The sequence below is a fragment of the Onychostoma macrolepis genome, chromosome 09, assembly GCF_012432095.1.
Source record: "Onychostoma macrolepis isolate SWU-2019 chromosome 09, ASM1243209v1, whole genome shotgun sequence".
In the NCBI taxonomy this organism is placed as follows: Eukaryota; Metazoa; Chordata; class Actinopteri; order Cypriniformes; family Cyprinidae; genus Onychostoma; species Onychostoma macrolepis.
In genome coordinates, this window is record NC_081163.1 from 7,772,008 (window position 1) to 7,790,440 (window position 18,433).

Below are 18,433 nucleotides of genomic sequence, written 5' to 3' on the forward strand. Positions count from 1 at the left end.
ACAAATTAGCATTTTAGAAGGAAAGTATATATTGCAAAACACAATGCAATAACATGTTTTGAAAATGAAGAAAGAAGTGTTTTCTAAGGAACCTGAAGACTGCCTGCGGACACGTTTTCAGCTTTCCTAACAAGCTATCAGGCAGTAGGCTAAAAACACTAGCGGGTCTTTGTGAGGTTGTTAAAAAAAACCCTGTTGTTTACCTGGCCGAGGTAGTTCAGCTTTAGATTATGCTGCAATTGATTCTAACCTTTCAGTTACCTTTACTAATGACATGCAGCTCGTAAGCTTCTGGTGGTGCAGCTCATTTTTTTTAGCGTTGTTAGGAGAAGCTAACCTTAGAAACAGCAAAATGGTATGATCATTACAGTACCTGCTTCAACAACTAAATGCGGTATGTTGGAGTGCTTTGTTTGAGTGTAAGGCTCTTTAGCCTGTTGGAGCTGAATGGAGATTGTTTGGTGCTGTTTTTCCCTTTTAAGAGGTTAATTACTATATCAACAGAACCAGATGCTTAATAAACAGACATTTTTAAATAGCATTTACCCATTTTTGTCTGTTTTTTTAACCTCCAAATATAAACATAACCTATGTTCAGATTGAATTACTATCAGCATACGCAAAAAACAAATAGGTTTAAAAAGGTAAGAGTTTATTTTTACCCTTTCCGTTATCAGGGTCATTGCAAATCCTGATACGACCCGTTCAAATCACATCCCCAAAAACCACATAAATTACACAGAACTCCACCTCTCCTCACAACATGTTCTCTGGCCGTCACCAGCGTTTCCCAGGTAACAGTCATTACTTTCATGGATTTCATTCTCTGGATGCTGATGTGGTTTAAGAGATGGTGCTTTTGAATCCATTTGAATGACATATACATTCAGGGCTCTGATAGACCTGATGACTGCTGCTCTAAGAGAAACAAATTGAATATCACACCAGAAGCTCACTGTCGATTCATGTTCGGAGTCTATAATCTTCTTGAACAGAATAAACAGAATGTATGTTTTCGTCTTTTAGCCTCCAAAGAGTTTTTGGACAGTACTATGGCAATAGCATTGTGGTAGTTATTCATTTCCATAGCTACATGGTATGATTCATATGTCTATTTATTGTGCCATCTCATTTTTCCTCCGTTTGCTTAGTCATAATGTCAGTCTGTGTAAGGCTGGAATACACTACTTTTGCCCTGATTTTCTCTCAATTTTCAGTCTGGAGAAGTTGATACAAGTTGCCAAAAGTCAAAGTCCATCTGCATATTTGAGTTGACAGATTTCATAGAAAATTTTGAAGCGTATGATGGTCACAGACAAGTTTGCTATTATAATACAATTTTTGAACACTTATTGTTTTCATTTGTCACACATCTAGTGTGAGTTTGTTGAGATGCAAACAACTTTAAAATCTGTTATCCTCAATCGTTTAGTGTATGATGCCCAGATTTTCCTTGACTGTTTGCAAAGTCAGTAAGCGTATGATGTTTAACGTTTTAAAATCTGTATATTTGTGTTGTATTCGAGGCTTTAGTGGTGCTGATTTTTAGGATTGAGGATTGTTGACTTGGTTGTTTCTGCTAGTTGCATATTTATGCCAGTAGGTGGCAACAAATGACTGTTTATGAGTGACTGACTGATAAATTCACTGTCAACTGATTCGTTCAAACGCACTCATTCCTTTGGGGACGAAACACATGAATGTCTTTATAAGTTCGTTCAATCATTCATTCAACCGATTCACTCAAACATCCAGATTTCCGCATGAACAAAACATGTGAATGTCTTTACGGCTGCATCCAAAATCACATACTTCCCTACTATATAGTAACGAAAACAGTATGTGACAGAAGTATTGTGTCGGATACAAAAATTACCTGGATGACTTACTACTTCTAGCGAGATTCTGAAGTGTGGATACGATGGAACCATTGGTACCATTAACAGGATTTTACTGTAACATCTTTTACAGCGCATATCATAAATCACTGACTCTCATGCTGCTGTTTTCTCCCAGTGCTCTGTATGCTCTGGTCTGCTTCATAGCACCTGCTCTGGCCAAACACAGCTCTTTGGCTACAGAGTGCACAATGAAGAACAGTAATTACTGCGGCCTCTTTCACACACACACACTCTTTATCCTGTCATCAGTTTTAGTGATTGGCCCTGACCACAGTCTTCAAACCACTGGCATGTCTGCCCTGCAACAGAGCACCATGTCTCTCTGTAATGGTCTTCTAGTATTGTTCCCAGCAATTTAGGCTGGCACTTGAAGTAGAGTATAAGAGTGGTAATAGAGAGCAACAAAAGAAACTGTTAGGGAAATACATTCACTTTGTTTTTAACTGTTTGATTCATGGCATCCATCATTTACTCCAGGGTTTAATGTTACATCCTAACCAGCATGGCTGATGACCCCTTATCCATAATTCTGTGACTGTTGTCTTCATATGTCACAGTGACAGCGTCCAGAATCGCATACTCTCTGAGTAGGTGGTACTTTTGAATAAGTCATTACTTTGAGACCATTAAATATGTAAGGGAAGTATGCGATTTTGGATGCAGCCTGTGAATTTGTACCTACAACTCTTCTCGCCTACTGTATAGACCTTTTTCTTGAATAACCGATGAGCGGCGCCATGATGGATTCTAACTTCCGTTTGGGTGCTCTCGTGTTCCGGTCTCCATAGAACTCCGTTAAAACGGGGTAAAAAAAAGACAGACTGAATTGAAACTTTTTCAATATAACTACATATAAAAATGTGCGGAGGGTTGCTGTGCTGTTGTTGGCTGCCACAGTAACTTCAGTAAGCTAAGGAATTCCTTTAAAGTACTTGTTTTGCATATCAGAAAATCTGTCTTGCCAGGCACTGTATATATGGCTTGCAGCGCTTAAATTAAAATACGGAGTGTGAAATAATAATATATGTTAAAATAATGTTTGCTCTTATCATTCTGTGTACAAAATCCCATGAACTTCACCCCGATCGGGAGATGTATGTGCATTCATCGGTTTTCAATGCAGCTTAACCTCGCGTCGCTTCATGTCATCTTCCCACTCACTGAACTATGACTGTAAAGTGATGAAACAATGGCGCCACATGATTTTTTAAAATGACTTTCATAGGTTTTACATTATATTATCGGCTCTGAAAATATGTGAATGTGACTAGAAACCGGAAATGTAAAGCACCGTTCTAATCGGGGGAGACTTCCGCGTTCAGAAAAAGGTCTATACTAGGGAAGAATGCAATTTCGGATGCATCCTGTGAATTCCGACATACTTTTCATATACTGTTTTTCACCTGCTAGAACCTACTATGTGATTTTTACATGCAGCCTGTGAATTTGTACATACTACTCTTCACATACCGTATTTACCTACTGTATAGTAAAGAAGTATGCGATTTTAGATGCAGCCTGTGAATTTGGAGATACTTCTCCTTTCACATACACTCTGAGCTCGGACCCCTCTCCCCAGACAGGGGGAGTACCCTGGGCTCGGGAGTCATTCACATAGTATTTTTCACATACTGTGTAGTATGGAAGTTTGTGATTTTGAATGTGTACGTACAAGTCTTCACATGCTTTTATTGCCTACTGTATAGTAGGGAAGTTTACGATTTCAGATGCAGCTTGTTTTTATTGTATGAAAAAGAATTGGCTGACAAACGTAATAATGCACAAAGTACCTCTGAAACACTATCTTTTATTGCAGTGGCCAGATGTGTAACTCTCTTAAAATGAATCATTTTGGCAGAGAAAAATATCGGTAAAGATTAGTCTTTTTTTTTTAAGTAAAAAGGAATCGCTAAGAATATTTTCCTTTGCGATTAAGCAATTCATGCATCAAAGCGGTCAAACTAATACAGTGAGTCAAAACCTAAATGATGAGGACAATCATTACCCATCTGAGTCTTTGCATCTCTGATGGTTTCATTAAGCTTTGAAATATGCAGCGTTTCGCCTCATCTGAACCATGAAAATGCAGTTGTTTTATTGAAACTGAATGTTCTGGTCGGGCCACAGAGCTTCAAATCACGGCTATGAATTTTGATGCCAGTCAGAGGGCCAAGTTCAGTTATTGCATGTGGTTCTCATTAAACTCAGCAAATGGGAATAAAATAAGTCTGTTTCAGCGCTCGGATGTACAGGTGGTGAGGGAGACATCTGTCTAGTGATGGAGTGTGTGCATTTGTGTTATACCGAAGTGGACTTGTTCTGGCCTGTGCATTGCAATCAGTGATGTTTTGAAAAAAAAGAACATGCATTTACACATAAATTAGAAGCGATTTTCTTGAAATGTTGACTCTGACAGTCTGAACACAGCGTAAAACAGTTTTTCTTCATCTCCATAATTTGATTTTGTTTTACAGCCACGAATGCAGTTTTATATAACCAAATAATACTTGTAAGGCAGCCACAAAACATACTACAAGATGCCTCATTGAGGGCGTCTAGTCAGCCTTGACTTGTTGGACGACATCTGAAAAGAAAGCCAAAAAGCATTCCTCAGACTCTGCCTTACTGCTTTTGCTGTTTAGCTCACTCTGACAGCCATTGATTCCTTGTTTATTTTTTTGTACTTTTCTTCAGACAGACCAAATGACAAGAAAAAAGCACATTTGCAGCTTGTTTTTTTTTTCTTTTCTTCTTTTTCTGCAAAGAGCACAAATGTGCCACGCTAGCTTATGATTAAAGCAGCATTAGTGTGCATTATGCCTCCTGGGGTACTGTGCAGTAGCTTTAGATGTTCCTGTATCCCCTGCCATGCTAAAAGCATGTTTGCTTTAGCATCGTTTTTAGGAGCATTACAAGGATTTGTTAACCATTACATACAGAAATTCAAAGCGAACCACAAAGCATGGCCATGATCTGCAGTTTATTTTTGGCTGTACTCAAGCTGATTATGTTTCGCAGCTTGACCTCTGATTCGTACAACAAAGGATCTTGGATCTCTTTTAACTGGGCAGAGAACTGGAAATGACCCTTTTCCTTTCGACACATACATGATTAGATATCTCCATGGCACATTACACAAGATCCTTCTTCATTACACGTCCGATTGGAGCTGTCATTGTGTCATATAAATGGACATGGTACTGCTCACGCTGATCAAAGCGCATTAGAGACCAATTTATTCAGCGATGTTGCACTAACGTTACAATTCGCCCTATTATAGTGGAAGTATGTGCTCCAGATCTCCAGTCAGAATGAATAACTGTGAGTAAATGAAAAGAGACTAAGTAACTGATTGTATAGAATTAAAAGTGATTTAAATGAATGAGCTTACTTGTGACAAATATGCATGCTAAAATGACAAGAAGTCATTTAGAAGATGCTTTTATTCAAACCCACTTACTGTAGACTTGTCATTGTCACAAAAGTGAAAATTTAGAAACTGTCCCTTAATGAACTCAAACTATCAGTGTTCAAGCCAAGATCATTATCCTATGTCAGACCACCCCGTTGTTACAAATAGTGCTCCACACATGAGGAGTTTGGATATATTACTTATATACTTTCATAGTGTTTATCAGTATCTTTTATTTTTACAGAGACTTGCAATTATTAATTTATAGGTCATTTTTACGCGATCTTTTATTTTTATTTTCTGCTTTCATTTTAATTAAAGTTTTGTAATTTTGTTATGTGCTTGTAATTTTAATATTATTTTACTTTTTATATATATATATATATATATATATATATATATATATATATATATATATATATATATATATATATATATATATATATATTATTATATATGGTAATATATATATATGTTTTAGTTATTTTATTGCTTTAGGTGACAAGGCAGTTTTTCTCATTTTTATTTTTACATTTAAGTTTTCTTACTTTTATATAACATTTATATTTTATTTGAGCTTTATTTCAATTAATGAAAATAAATTGTAATAGTTTTAGTTAACAATAACAACACTGGCTTGGTGTAAGCATGCTCTAATAAACCAATGTATAAACAGATATTAGGTAAAATATTGAATTTATGGGGTTTTTTTTTTATCAATACACTGATGTATTTAATGAAGTGAGCATATTGTTGCAGTTAATTATGAGATTTGTTTCTCTGCAAATAATATGCATGCCAGTGATGTTAGGGATAGGGATGGTTCACCCAAAAATGAGGAAGAGTAATGAGGACTACGTTTGGAACATTGCATACCAGAACTAGTCTTTCTTTCCTGATCTGTTTTTCACTGTCTGTCAACCTTTCTCTCTGTTCTGTCTCTATTTCTGCCGGTCTTCCTTCCCAGAGCACTCAGGTATTCTGCTTCTTTGGCCAATGATGTTGAGTTTCCTCTGATCACTGCCCGTTCTCTAACGCATCTTTTCTCGCTTTCCTCATCAATGCATGAGTGGATTCAAGAAGGGATTTTTGTCCCTAAAGCTTTGTAAGTTTTGTCTCTTTTGTGTCCTTACTCTCTCCCTCTTCTTCCTCTCCAGGAAGTTCCTGTCATAGCAACACGCTCCCCACTTTGGTTCGGACTCCTTCTCTAATGATGCAGTCCGGTCTGGACATGAAGCCTTTCATGACCTTCCCCGTGGAGAGCTCCTCTCCGGTCGGCCTGTTCCCTAATTTCAATACGGTAAGCAAGCCTGCTTTCATCTCCCTGCTCTTGGCCGCCTGCCCCTTTAATGTTGGCCTCGTTCCTGTGTGTTGACACTGATGGAATTAAAACCTTCTCTGAAAATCATGGAGTGAGGAGGGATAATGTTCTTTGTTAGGTGTATATCGTCCTTCACAAACTGCAGCTTGTGTGGTTGTTTGGAAGAGGGTACGATAATTGCATGCTAGCGGCTATTTAGAATGGCGTACTACACTGGAGGCTCGCCCAAAAATGAGCCATGAGGTTAGCAGACAGCAGGGAAAAAACAATGCTGAATGCAAATAACAAAATGCAACTAGCCATATAATCCTGCATAGTTATGACAGCAAAAAAAAACTGGCTTTTCAATATTTAAAAGGTAATTAGGAATTTTGTAGCTTGCAGAATTTTGTAGCTCCTAGAACCTTGCCAAATTAGGCAGATGCCAGCATGGGCAGGTTGTGGGACATGCCCTCATCAAATAACTAAGTAAGGTAGAGAAAAATTTTTTACCCAGACTGGTAAATCAATCAAATTTTATTTATTTATTTATTTTTTAAAGAAATAAATTCTCCTTTAGGAAGGCCACATTAAATTGATCAAAACGACACAAAATACATATTTATAATGTCACAAAATATAAATGCTTGGATTTCGAACTTTTCAAACTTGTTTTTTGAGCAGCAGATCAGCATATTGATTGATTTCTGAAGCATCGAGTGACATTGAAGACTGGAGTAATGATGCTGAATATTCAGCTTTACATTTTAGGAATAAATTGTTTTAAAATATACTTTTATAGAAAACATTTAATAATAATTCACAGTTTAATTCCTGTTTTTACTCTGTTTTTAATCAAATGAACACAGCCTTGGTGGGAATTCTTTCAGAAGCTTCAAAAAATGTTACCGTTGCCAAGCTTTGAACAGTTGTATAAGTGTTCACTTGCAGCTAGGATAAACTAGGATGGTTTTTGCCAACCACAGGGTGTTTTTGTGCTGAATTATCGTTTGCCAGGAGCATTAATCCAAATATGATTAATTTTGTTGGGCCTCGTGGTTCAATGTTTTGAGTCATGGATCGGAACGTTTTTTGGATCAGCAAGAAAAAAAAATATTTCAATATAACTTTGCTTTCCTTTATTACTAAGCGAAGTACTTCTTTAATACCACAGCAAAAACTACTAGCCTAAATAAGAAAGTTCAAACATGATTAAAGACAAGTGAACAGCCAGTAAAAAATAAGAGCAAATACACAGATTACAAGCATAGATAAATACAAGTTACAAATATAATATAGTTGGTAGCATTCAGGTACAGAAATGTAATAATTAAGTGTAAAAAAAAATCACTGCATAGTGTATACTGTATAAATTAAATATAGATTAATCGTTGTCAAAGCTGTGCTTTTTTTGTTTGATTTGCATTGATGACAGCAGCAGATATTTATAGGCTGCTGTCCCTTTAGGACCTGATGCACGGATCCAATATAATGATACACATCCGATTGTTTTCTTACATTTACCAGAATGATTGTCAAATTGGGTATTTTATCAACATGTTATATGTGTCTGTTCAAACACAAGGAGATGTGAAAGAGGATTCATTTACACAGTTCACGCAGTTTCTGAAACGCACATCTCTATGCGTGCGCATGAGTACCAAATCTCTTTCACCTCTTCTTGTGTTTGAATGGTTTAAAATCTCTTGAGTGTGTAAACACATACAAATGGTAAACCTTCACTTATTATGGTTAAATCTTTCTATTAATCCTTGGATAACGTGTTTCGAACCATGGGGCCTGCTCTGTACGGATCACAGATCAACTACAATCTATTCAACTCTTAGTCTGGCCTATGCAGTTTATGGCAACATTAATAAATTTCAGTGTGAATTCAACATGAATTGTTTTTTTTTCCACTTATTTATCTTCTGGATCAGCTGTTTTGAACATCCTTAATTAAACTCTTTCTATTCCTAGCAGACCGTAGGCAAGACATTAGAAAAGGCATCGCTGACAAGTTGGTCATTTTTGCTCACCCTGTTCAACATGAGATGATGTTTCACTTTTTATTTTCTGCGTTTTGTTCTTGTAGCCTTGGTATTAAAACAGTAGTAATATCAGATGTTCAGTTTATTATATCCCAGTTATATCCCAGTTTTTTTCAAGATATGCAGTCCTAGTATGTACCATTCTGAACGTTGCCAGTGTGTTTTTGAGGGAAAGTCTGCAGTCGTGTCGACCCCTCACGCATTGATTCCAGCCCCTGATCCAACCCCCAAAATGAGAGGGAGCAAAATCGATTTGTGCTTTTATCTCCACACCCAGACTGCTGTGGTGATGGCAATGAAGGGAGACAGAGAGAGAGCCTGATGGGATCTGAAATAGAAAGAAAGTCAGTCTGAATTTGGGGCTTGTTTAACTGCCATGGTTTTATTGTGCGGCTCAAAACCTTTCTCCTTCTTTCTTTTCACTTTCTCTCTCTGTCTCTTTCACTTTCTTGTCACTCTTCTCAGTCTCCGCAATGCACTGTCCTGCCGTGATTCAAAGTGACAGTGCTCTTTAAAGCGGTTAGTAAAGGCCAAGCCTTGGGTCAGTGTGACAAAAGGATGGTGTGCCATTCCGAATAACAGATTTAAATTACAATGTATTTTCAATTTCAATTCAATCTATACAGAGTACACAGTACATCCACTGTATATACACACACACACACACATACACTATATATGTTAGTTTTATATATATATATATATATATATATATATATATATATATATATATACAGTGAGGAAAATAAGTATTTGAACACCCTGCTATTTTGCAAGTTCCCCCACTTAGAAATCATGGAGGGGTCTGAAATTGTCATCGTAGGTGCATGTCCACTGTGAGAGACATAATCTAAAAAAAAAAATCCAGAAATCACAATGTATGATTTTTAACTATTTATTTGTATGATACAGCTGCAAATAAGTATTTGAACACCTGTCTATCAGCTAGAATTCTGACCCTCAAAGACCTGTTAGTCTGCCTTTAAAATGTCTACCTCCACTCCATTTATTATCCTAAATTAGATGCACCTGTTTGAGGTCGTTAGCTGCATAAAGACACCTGTCCACCCCATACAATCAGTAAGAATCCAACTACTAACATGGCCAAGACCAAAGAGCTGTCCAAAGACACTAGAGACAAAATTGTACACCTCCACAAGGCTGGAAAGGGCTACGGGAAATTGCCAAGCAGCTTGGTGAAAAAGGTCCACTGTTGGAGCAATCATTAGAAAATGGAAGAAGCTAAACATGACTGTCAATCTCCCTCGGACTGGGGCTCCATGCAAGATCTCACCTCGTGGGGTCTCAATGATCCTAAGAAAGGTGAGAAATCAGCCCAGAACTACACGGGAGGAGCTGGTCAATGACCTGAAAAGAGCTGGGACCACCGTTTCCAAGGTTACTGTTGGTAATACACTAAGGCGTCATGGTTTGAAATCATGCATGGCACGGAAGGTTCCCCTGCTTAAACCAGGCCTGACTTAAGTTTGCCAATGACCATTTGGATGATCCAGAGGAGTCATGGGAGAAAGTCATGTGGTCAGATGAGACCAAAATAGAACTTTTGGTCATAATTCCACTAAACGTGTTTGGAGGAAGAAGAATGATGAGTACCATCCAAGAACACCATCCCTACTGTGAAGCATGGGGTGGTAGCATCATGCTTTGGGGTGTTTTTCTGCACATGGGACAGGGCGACTGCACTGTATTAAGGAGAGGATGACTGGGGCCATGTATTGCGAGATTTTGGGAACAACCTCCTTCCCTCAGTTAGAGCATTGAAGATGGGTCGAGGCTGGGTCTTCCAACATGACAATGACCAAGCACACAGCCAGGATAACCAAGGAGTGGCTCTGTAAGAAGCATATCAAGGTTCTGGCGTGGCCTAGCCAGTCTCAGACCTAAACCCAATAGAGAATCTTTGGAGGAGCTCAAACTCCGTGTTTCTCAGCGACAGGCCAGAAACCTGACTGATCTAGAGAAGATCTGTGTGGAGGTGGGCCAAAATCCCTCCTGCAGTGTGTGCAAACCTGGTGAAAAACTACAGGAAGCGTTTGACCTCTGTAATTGCAAACAAAGGCTACTGTACCAAATATTAACATTGATTTTCTCAGGTGTTCAAATACTTATTTGCAGCTGTATCATACAAATAAATAGTTAAAAATCATACATTGTGATTTCTGGATTTTTTTTTAGATTATGTCTCTCACAGTGGACATGCACCTACGATGACAATTTCAGACCCCTCCATGATTTCTAAGTGGGAGAACTTGCAAAATAGCAGGGTGTTGAAATACTTATTTTCCTCACTGTATATGCATACGCATACATATACACATATACACACACACACACACACAAGATGGAATTCAGTACATTCAGCTTCCTGTGTGTGAATTTAATTCTAATTCCAGCTTAATTTGATTCTAATTCTAGTTAAAAGGAAGTAAATTCTTAAATTCTCACCGATCTGTCTGCAGTTGACCGCACTGTTTTTATGGCCCAGCACCCAACAGATTGTGCCAAAAATAAACAAATAAACACGGCAGAAGCGGTCATAATTACTGCTTGACTGTTGGTGCAAATCAAGAGGTTCTCCGGGCTGCAATCACGCCACCGCAAAATTAGCGTAATTATACCATCTCCCTACAAGGCCATCAAATGAATTATTTTCTCCTAATGAAACTAATCACAGTAGTCTCTGTTGAGCTTCCCAGGAATGGCATAGGCTAATTATAGTTAGTGATGCGCATGATTTGCGGGTATTTTGGAGGTATCGCTTGATCAGCGCTGTTGTTTGTTCGTCCCTTATACTGAGCTCACCTCTACTACCTCTCTTGTCATGGCGTCTCCCCTCCAATCAGCATCTGAGTTGGGTTATTTCTATTATGCAGTACATTTCCATGTGTCTACCCGCCTTTGTAGACATGTTCCATGTGTCTATCTTGAATAAAACATTAAAATTGAAATCATATTAGTTTTCTTTAATGTTTCTTTATGTTTTAATTAATAACCAAATTATAAGGATTGGTCCTCAGTTTCACTTCACATCCTGTCATCCCTTCACATGACAAAATCCTTTTGGAAGGTAAACAACAGCACAAGCTTCAGTGATAATATCATCATTTTAAAAGTAAAAAAATATTAAAATGAACTACAGTTGAATCCCTCACTTTATCCCAACATCCGTGGAGTAAACAGTCAAATTTAAGTTTCTGAAAGTTTGGTATATCCTCTTTTAAATTACAGCATAAATATGATTATTTTTAAGTTACTGAGTTTTGAAAGTACTGCATAACAGGCATGACTCAACAGAGATTCAGAGGAAAGAGAGCTGCCATTGTGTCATAAAAACAAAGAGTTGTGCGTGTGTGTGCCCTGACATATGCCTCTCCTGGCACACCGTCAGAGCTGACTGTTTGTGGAACATCATGAGCAGGTGTCCTTATGTATAATTAGTGCTTCCTCCACTCCACATGCAGAGAAGCCTGCAAGTCCTCCCAAGCTGCTATTAACACGAGCCCACCATTTTACTGAACACGATAGCTCCAAAAACACATTCTGCCTCTTGCAGATGATAACAATATGATGCACACTAGGGATGAGAATTATGAAGAATTTAATAATTTGGTTGTTAAGATTCAAAACCACCATTTTTTTAAAGCTGCAGTCCGTAACTTTTTTTGGTTAAAAATGATCCGAAATCGATATTTGAGCAAGTACATAACCAGCCAGTGTTCAAAACTATCGCCTCACTTTAGCACGAGTCACAACAGTAAGCTTATAATAATGTTTTTTAATTTGAGTGCTACGGGTAGGTTTTTGCGGTAAATTCGAGCATGGCACTGCGTCATTACATCACGTCTGTAAACATAAAGAAGTTTTACCGGCTACTAGGTTATCGCATGTGAGGAATATTCAGGTGGCAGATCGTTTAGCCTTTTCTCACAGCAGCTGGAATAAGTAAATGTATCATTTTGAAGGCGGACTGTAATCCAGAAAGGATTATGTGTTTATGAAACATGCGAATGAAATTAAATTTATATTCCAATTTATAAATGTATATACAAAAGCATGTATGTACACAATAAATGCATTGTACCAAATGATTAATTTAAATGTAAGTACACATTTGTTAGGTAGTTAAGGCCACCTAATATAAAGTGGGGCCATAATAATTAATTAATAGTAACTGTTTGATGTGATATGAGCTAACCGGTCTTTAGATTAAATCACCATTGGTAGCGCGATTTATGGTTATGCTTTTTTCCTCAGTTGGTCAGAACAAACGTGGCAGACATGTTACTCACTTGTTGAGATGGCAATATATGGTGAAAATTCTTATTTGTGTCATATATTCCAAGACATAGGCTAGAATCTGTGATTGCGAAGTACAGTAAACATCCACACCGGTGCGGTGACTGCACCGCCTACGCAAGCAAGATAATTGACCCTATCGGTAAGCTCCGCCCCCCTTAGTTACTGTTGAGAACTCAGACAAACAAACGGAGTTGCTAACTGTCTTACAATGACAGCTGTCAGTGTGAGAACCTTGTCCCTATATCTTTTTGATAAATTTTGGACACAGAAAGACCACCATTCAAGTGGGATTTAAATATGCCATGGAGGGATATCAAAGATTTTTAAATAAATATTGTGGGGATTAATTTGGATGCGAGGGTTTACAGATCACAATGCAAGCTGGGGAAGTTTCATGTTACATTCGTCGCGATCGTGGATGACAACATCCCTGATCAACACTTTTCATGTATTGCAGGGTATGATTAAATTAATTTACTTTTAACCAGTTAAATATGAAGAGACAGTGAAATGTAGACCTTAGTTTGTGTTTTTGCCATACACTGTACAAGATGCGAGAACAGTCCGCTACTTAGGTTTGTACATTAGCATGGACTCGCTACTTTAACGTTAGCTAGTTTTAGCCAGAGATACCTTGCTGAAGCACAAGACGACATTAACATTCTGCTTGAGCAGATGAAAATTGTAACTTAATGAGAGTATGACAACCAGAAAATGAATGTCTTTGTCTTTATTGGGATTGGGGTGAATGCTTAGGGACATTTCGCTCCGTTTTGTTTGGGTTCAGGAAATAGAATAAAATAAATTATATTGCCCATCCTCTCAGGATACCTGGAATCAGTGTTACAAGTACCCCAGGCACATCGTTTTGCCATTTTTGAAGCATAAACCCCATAAAAACTTCGGATCTTCCAATGTTTATCTATGACGCTGAAACCTAAAGATGTCCGAGTTCTTCCACTCCCCGTGCGAATGACACTCGACTGCCATTGGCTCATCTGCGTTCGAGGGGAGGGGCTTACCGATTCTGCACACTGCTGCAATTCCAGATTTTCAAACAGAGATGGAGACAAAGAGGCAAAACTTACGGACTGCAGCTTTAATTAATATTTTTTCAGAAGGGATACTTAAAATTAATAAAAGGTGACAAAAAATATTTATATAAATATTTAATATTTATATAAATAAATATATAGATTTGTTTATACAATTATAATTTCCCAAAAATTCCAATTCAAAGAATCCTAAGAATATATATTGGTTTACACAGAAAAATATTAATCAGCACATCTGTTTTCTGCTTTGATATTAATAGGAAATGATGTTGTGCACAAAATAAACATATTAGAATGATTTATGAAAAATTTTGTGACAGCTTTACCAGCACTGAAATTAATTACGTTATAAAATATTTAAATACATTTTATTTCATCTTAATTTGTAATATTTCACAATATTTGCACTTTTTAATCAAATAAATGAGATGTATTTTTTTTTTTTAATTAAACAAAAAGTGTTTGGTAACAAACATACCAAACATTGGTAACAAATTTGGAGCACCACTTATTGTTTCTTTTTATTTAAATTCGGATAGTAATGACCAAAAGTTTTCTCCATCTGTGACTCATTTGTGAGTTTTGATAGGGTTTTTTTTTTTTTTTTTTTTGCAGAACTGGCTATATTACACTATATAGAAATATAGTACACTTGCATGCAATTTTTTTTTTTTTTTTTTTTTATTTATTTATTTTTTATTGTTCGACATTGGCGGAAGAGAAATGTTAACCAACCTGATTGAAACCATTTCTGAATAAGAACCAATTTCTCAGTTTCTGACACTAATGAATACAAATCATAACAACAGAAAGTGGAATCAGACTGATTTGTTTCATGATTTGTGAAATATATTGAATAAATCTGTGCAGTGGAGGCAGTTGCGGCTGCATTGGATAAAGAGGAGTTAGTCATCAGTGTGATTGTGTTTATGTGCTTGAGAGCACTGTGCCCGATCAGGGATCCCAGCATGATTACAGCGGGCGCATAGTCACGGCTCTCTCTCTGTGACTGAAATCAATGCTGCCAGAGTCACAACAGACTGAGGCCGGTTTGTGCTCAGCCAGGTGTTCTCAGCCATGAAGAGAAGCACCACATTATCCATCTGCTGCGCTTTCTGTGCTTCAGAGACGGTCTCTGGCCTTGGCAAGGTCACAGCTATCGACTCACTCCAAGATATTCTTGCTATTACAGAGCTACAGATATCATTGAGGGAGCTCGTAAATAGGTCCAGAGACAGCCAGAGAAAGAATGATGGAAGAGAAAGAAAGAAAAAAGACAGATTGTTGTATTGTCAGTGTTGTCCCTGAGAGATGCTACAGTGGACATTACCATGAACTCGTTGCTTCTTGGGCCGTTTTCTCTTTCTGTTCAACTAATGTCATGGCTTGGCAACAGATTGAAGAGAATTACATAAGGTTTGCATGTTTATATCAATCAATTAGTCTGCTTTTTTCATTTGTTTGCTTCCTTGACATTGCAGGTGATCTGTGTGAGTGCACTCTTTCTGGATGATATTACTTTTCAAATTTCAGGTTTGTTTACTTGTTAGATTTTTAATTATGTCAGAATGGAGGTGAATGGCAGGGAAGTGTAATTTAAATTAATTTGACAGTGACTGAAAGCTCTTCACTTCCACTCAAGCTAATGTGATTAACAATGCCCTATTGACAGGTAAATCTCATGAGATGGAGCTCCACCCACAATACCTGACATCATCATCTGTGAGTGAAGAGTCAGAATACACTTGAACAGACATAAATAAGTGAAAAAATCAGATGCAAGATGTGCTGAATTTTGACAGATCAAACATACGAAAGCAAACTTTACATTTGAATTTGTGTATTTTTAATGGTTTATAGATAAATTAATAAAAAAAGAAATAAAATTGTAATGTTTATGTGATCTTGTGAATTGAGTGAAAAGAATAATTTTTACAGTAGTATTCATTGTATAGTAAGTATGCATAAAAAGTTTTGATTGCCACCATTGTTGATAAGGAATTTGTAATAAATCATAAACATAGAATCCAAAAAAAAAAAAAATTAAACAAACAGTACAGAATTTCTGGAGGGAAAAATTATTGTTAAAATATTAATAAATTGTCAGATTGTTGAAGTTTTATGAATTCGATTGATTGGACATCCGTTTTATTATTAAAATCTTATTACAAAATTTAAAAAGAATCCAGAAAATTTCAAACTGAAAACACAGAATTTGGGGGGGAAAGGAATTTCATAGGGCACTACAATAGCCATTAAGGCTATGTTTACGCTAGTGCCATTTCATTTTAAAACACATAACTTTTGCTACGGTTACGCCTGTTGTTTACACTACTCCGGCGTTTTCTACCCTTGAAAACTGAGATTTTTGAAAACGCTGCAGACCATGTTTTACTTTGAAAACTCCGGGATTGCGTTTCAGTGTAAATGGAGCAAAACGGAGACTTTTGAAAACGATGGCATGGCTGCCCACATTCGCTCTGCGTATCCTTGACGACCATGTAAACAATAGCATCATGCGTATTGTTGTACCCACATATGTATAGGTTATTCCCCATACGACCGCTCCAAGCACGTAGACACGTCCGCCATCTAAATAATGTGGTATCTACCTGTACACATCTATGGTTGTCATGTGACATGCATTTTCGGTTGTTTAGTGTAGACGGAGATCATTTCTGAAACCACAGTGAAAGAGCCAGTGTAGACGAGGATCGTTTTAAAACGAAAACACACTAGTGTAAACAGGGCCTTAGCGTGCTATTTGCAGTTCTGATGGTTTATCATTTATTTACATTTATTCATTTATGTTTTTGAATGTTATTTCTGATTCCACAGTATTTTGATGTTTGACATTTAAAAACTGATTGTCCATTTAATTTAAAATCACATTGTTGGCATTTCAGATTTGTAATCTCTGAGCAATGTCAGTACAAACTAATTAATATTCATGAGCTCGTATTTTGCCATACAAGGACATTGCAACCCATCCATCTTCAGTTTCCCCCTTCTGTCGAATTTATTCCAGCACCACAGGTTGAGCTGCGTAGCGCAGGGCAGATTTTTAATACACATCAGGGCGCTCCAGCCACATGCCGAGGAAGAGCACAACAACAGTCCCACCAGCTGTATCTTCTCTCCTGACCCCTCCATCTCCCGCAGTCATTATATCTTTAGCCTGTAACTTCCCTGCACTGATAGCTGTTGTGCTTGTTGTGGTGGGAGAGCGAGATTTTAATTACAGATTGCCGCTGTTCAGCATCATGCACAACAGGTAGCATGTCAGAGAGCTGACAGACTGCAACTATGGACTTTGGATTCTTTAAAAACAGGATGTTTGGGGGATGGTAGAGGGCATTTTCTGTGCTGTGGTTTGGCCGAGTGGTGAGGAACTGCATTAGTGACCTGCAGAGGTCATGAATGGATAGCTGCTAGTCCACTTTACTGTCCCCTAATCAAATAGAGAGGATGGCACTCTTATTCAAGGATAAAATGGCATCAGCAAAATGCAACGAGTCCATTTATAAAGGTGGTATGGGTGGTCCGGTTTAATGAAAAAATTCATAATTAGTCCAATAGCAATCTGACTTAACTCTCACAGAAGTGAACTGTCATTGATGACATAATTTGCATCTTTGTTGCACGATAACGTTCCAAAAAGTGTGTGTGTATATAGTATTTTATATGTATTGTATTTTACAGATCTTTTTGTGTTTTTCAAAGAAGTCTTCTATGCTTACAAAGGGTGCATTATTTAATCAAATATACAGTCAAAACTGTAATAATGGAGTTTTTACTTTTTATTTAGATATTTATTTTATTTTTAAATTGTATTTACGTATATAGTTGAATATATCAATTTAATTATATACATTAATAAATTGTGTGTATATATATATATATATATATATATATATATATATATATATATATATATATATATATATATTATAATATTAAAATGTATTTTTATTAATGACAGCGGTGCATAAACTTTCTTAAAAGGAAAAAATACTGAATTTACTATATGTATATTACTATGTATATAGTATAGTATTTTCTTCGTGCTATGAAAAAAAGTATTATTCACTCAAAATTCACAAAATAAATGAAGAAATTGGCTACTATCCCATTGACAAATCTACCAGTGCTAGAAACAAACAGCGCAGGGACTTGCTGATTTTCAGTGATCCAGTGATTTAATTGCGGTCACTGTGAACGGGGCTTGGGACGTCATTAAGCTAAACATCTAGCTGGTTAATGGGGAATTTAAAACATTTTAGTTAAATAAAGTCAAGGCTTTGAGTGTAATCCATCTGGCTTGAAGGGTAACTGTCGTAAATACTTAATGGACCGAGTTCATACAAACTCTTATCAGGAGTGAACAGAATTCG

General features: G+C 37.0%; 1 protein-coding gene across 2 annotated transcripts in view; it reads left to right on the top strand.

Moving 5' to 3' along the window:
- The window catches only part of znf385b (zinc finger protein 385B), a 139,128-nt gene that overhangs the window by 95,032 nt on the left and 25,663 nt on the right, over window positions 1-18,433 (top strand). For both annotated transcript variants that reach the window (XM_058786169.1, XM_058786168.1), the window contains one exon: window positions 6,471-6,613. In XM_058786169.1, the coding sequence (XP_058642152.1) occupies window positions 6,471-6,613 (143 nt within the window). The remainder of the gene's footprint in view (window positions 1-6,470; window positions 6,614-18,433) is intronic.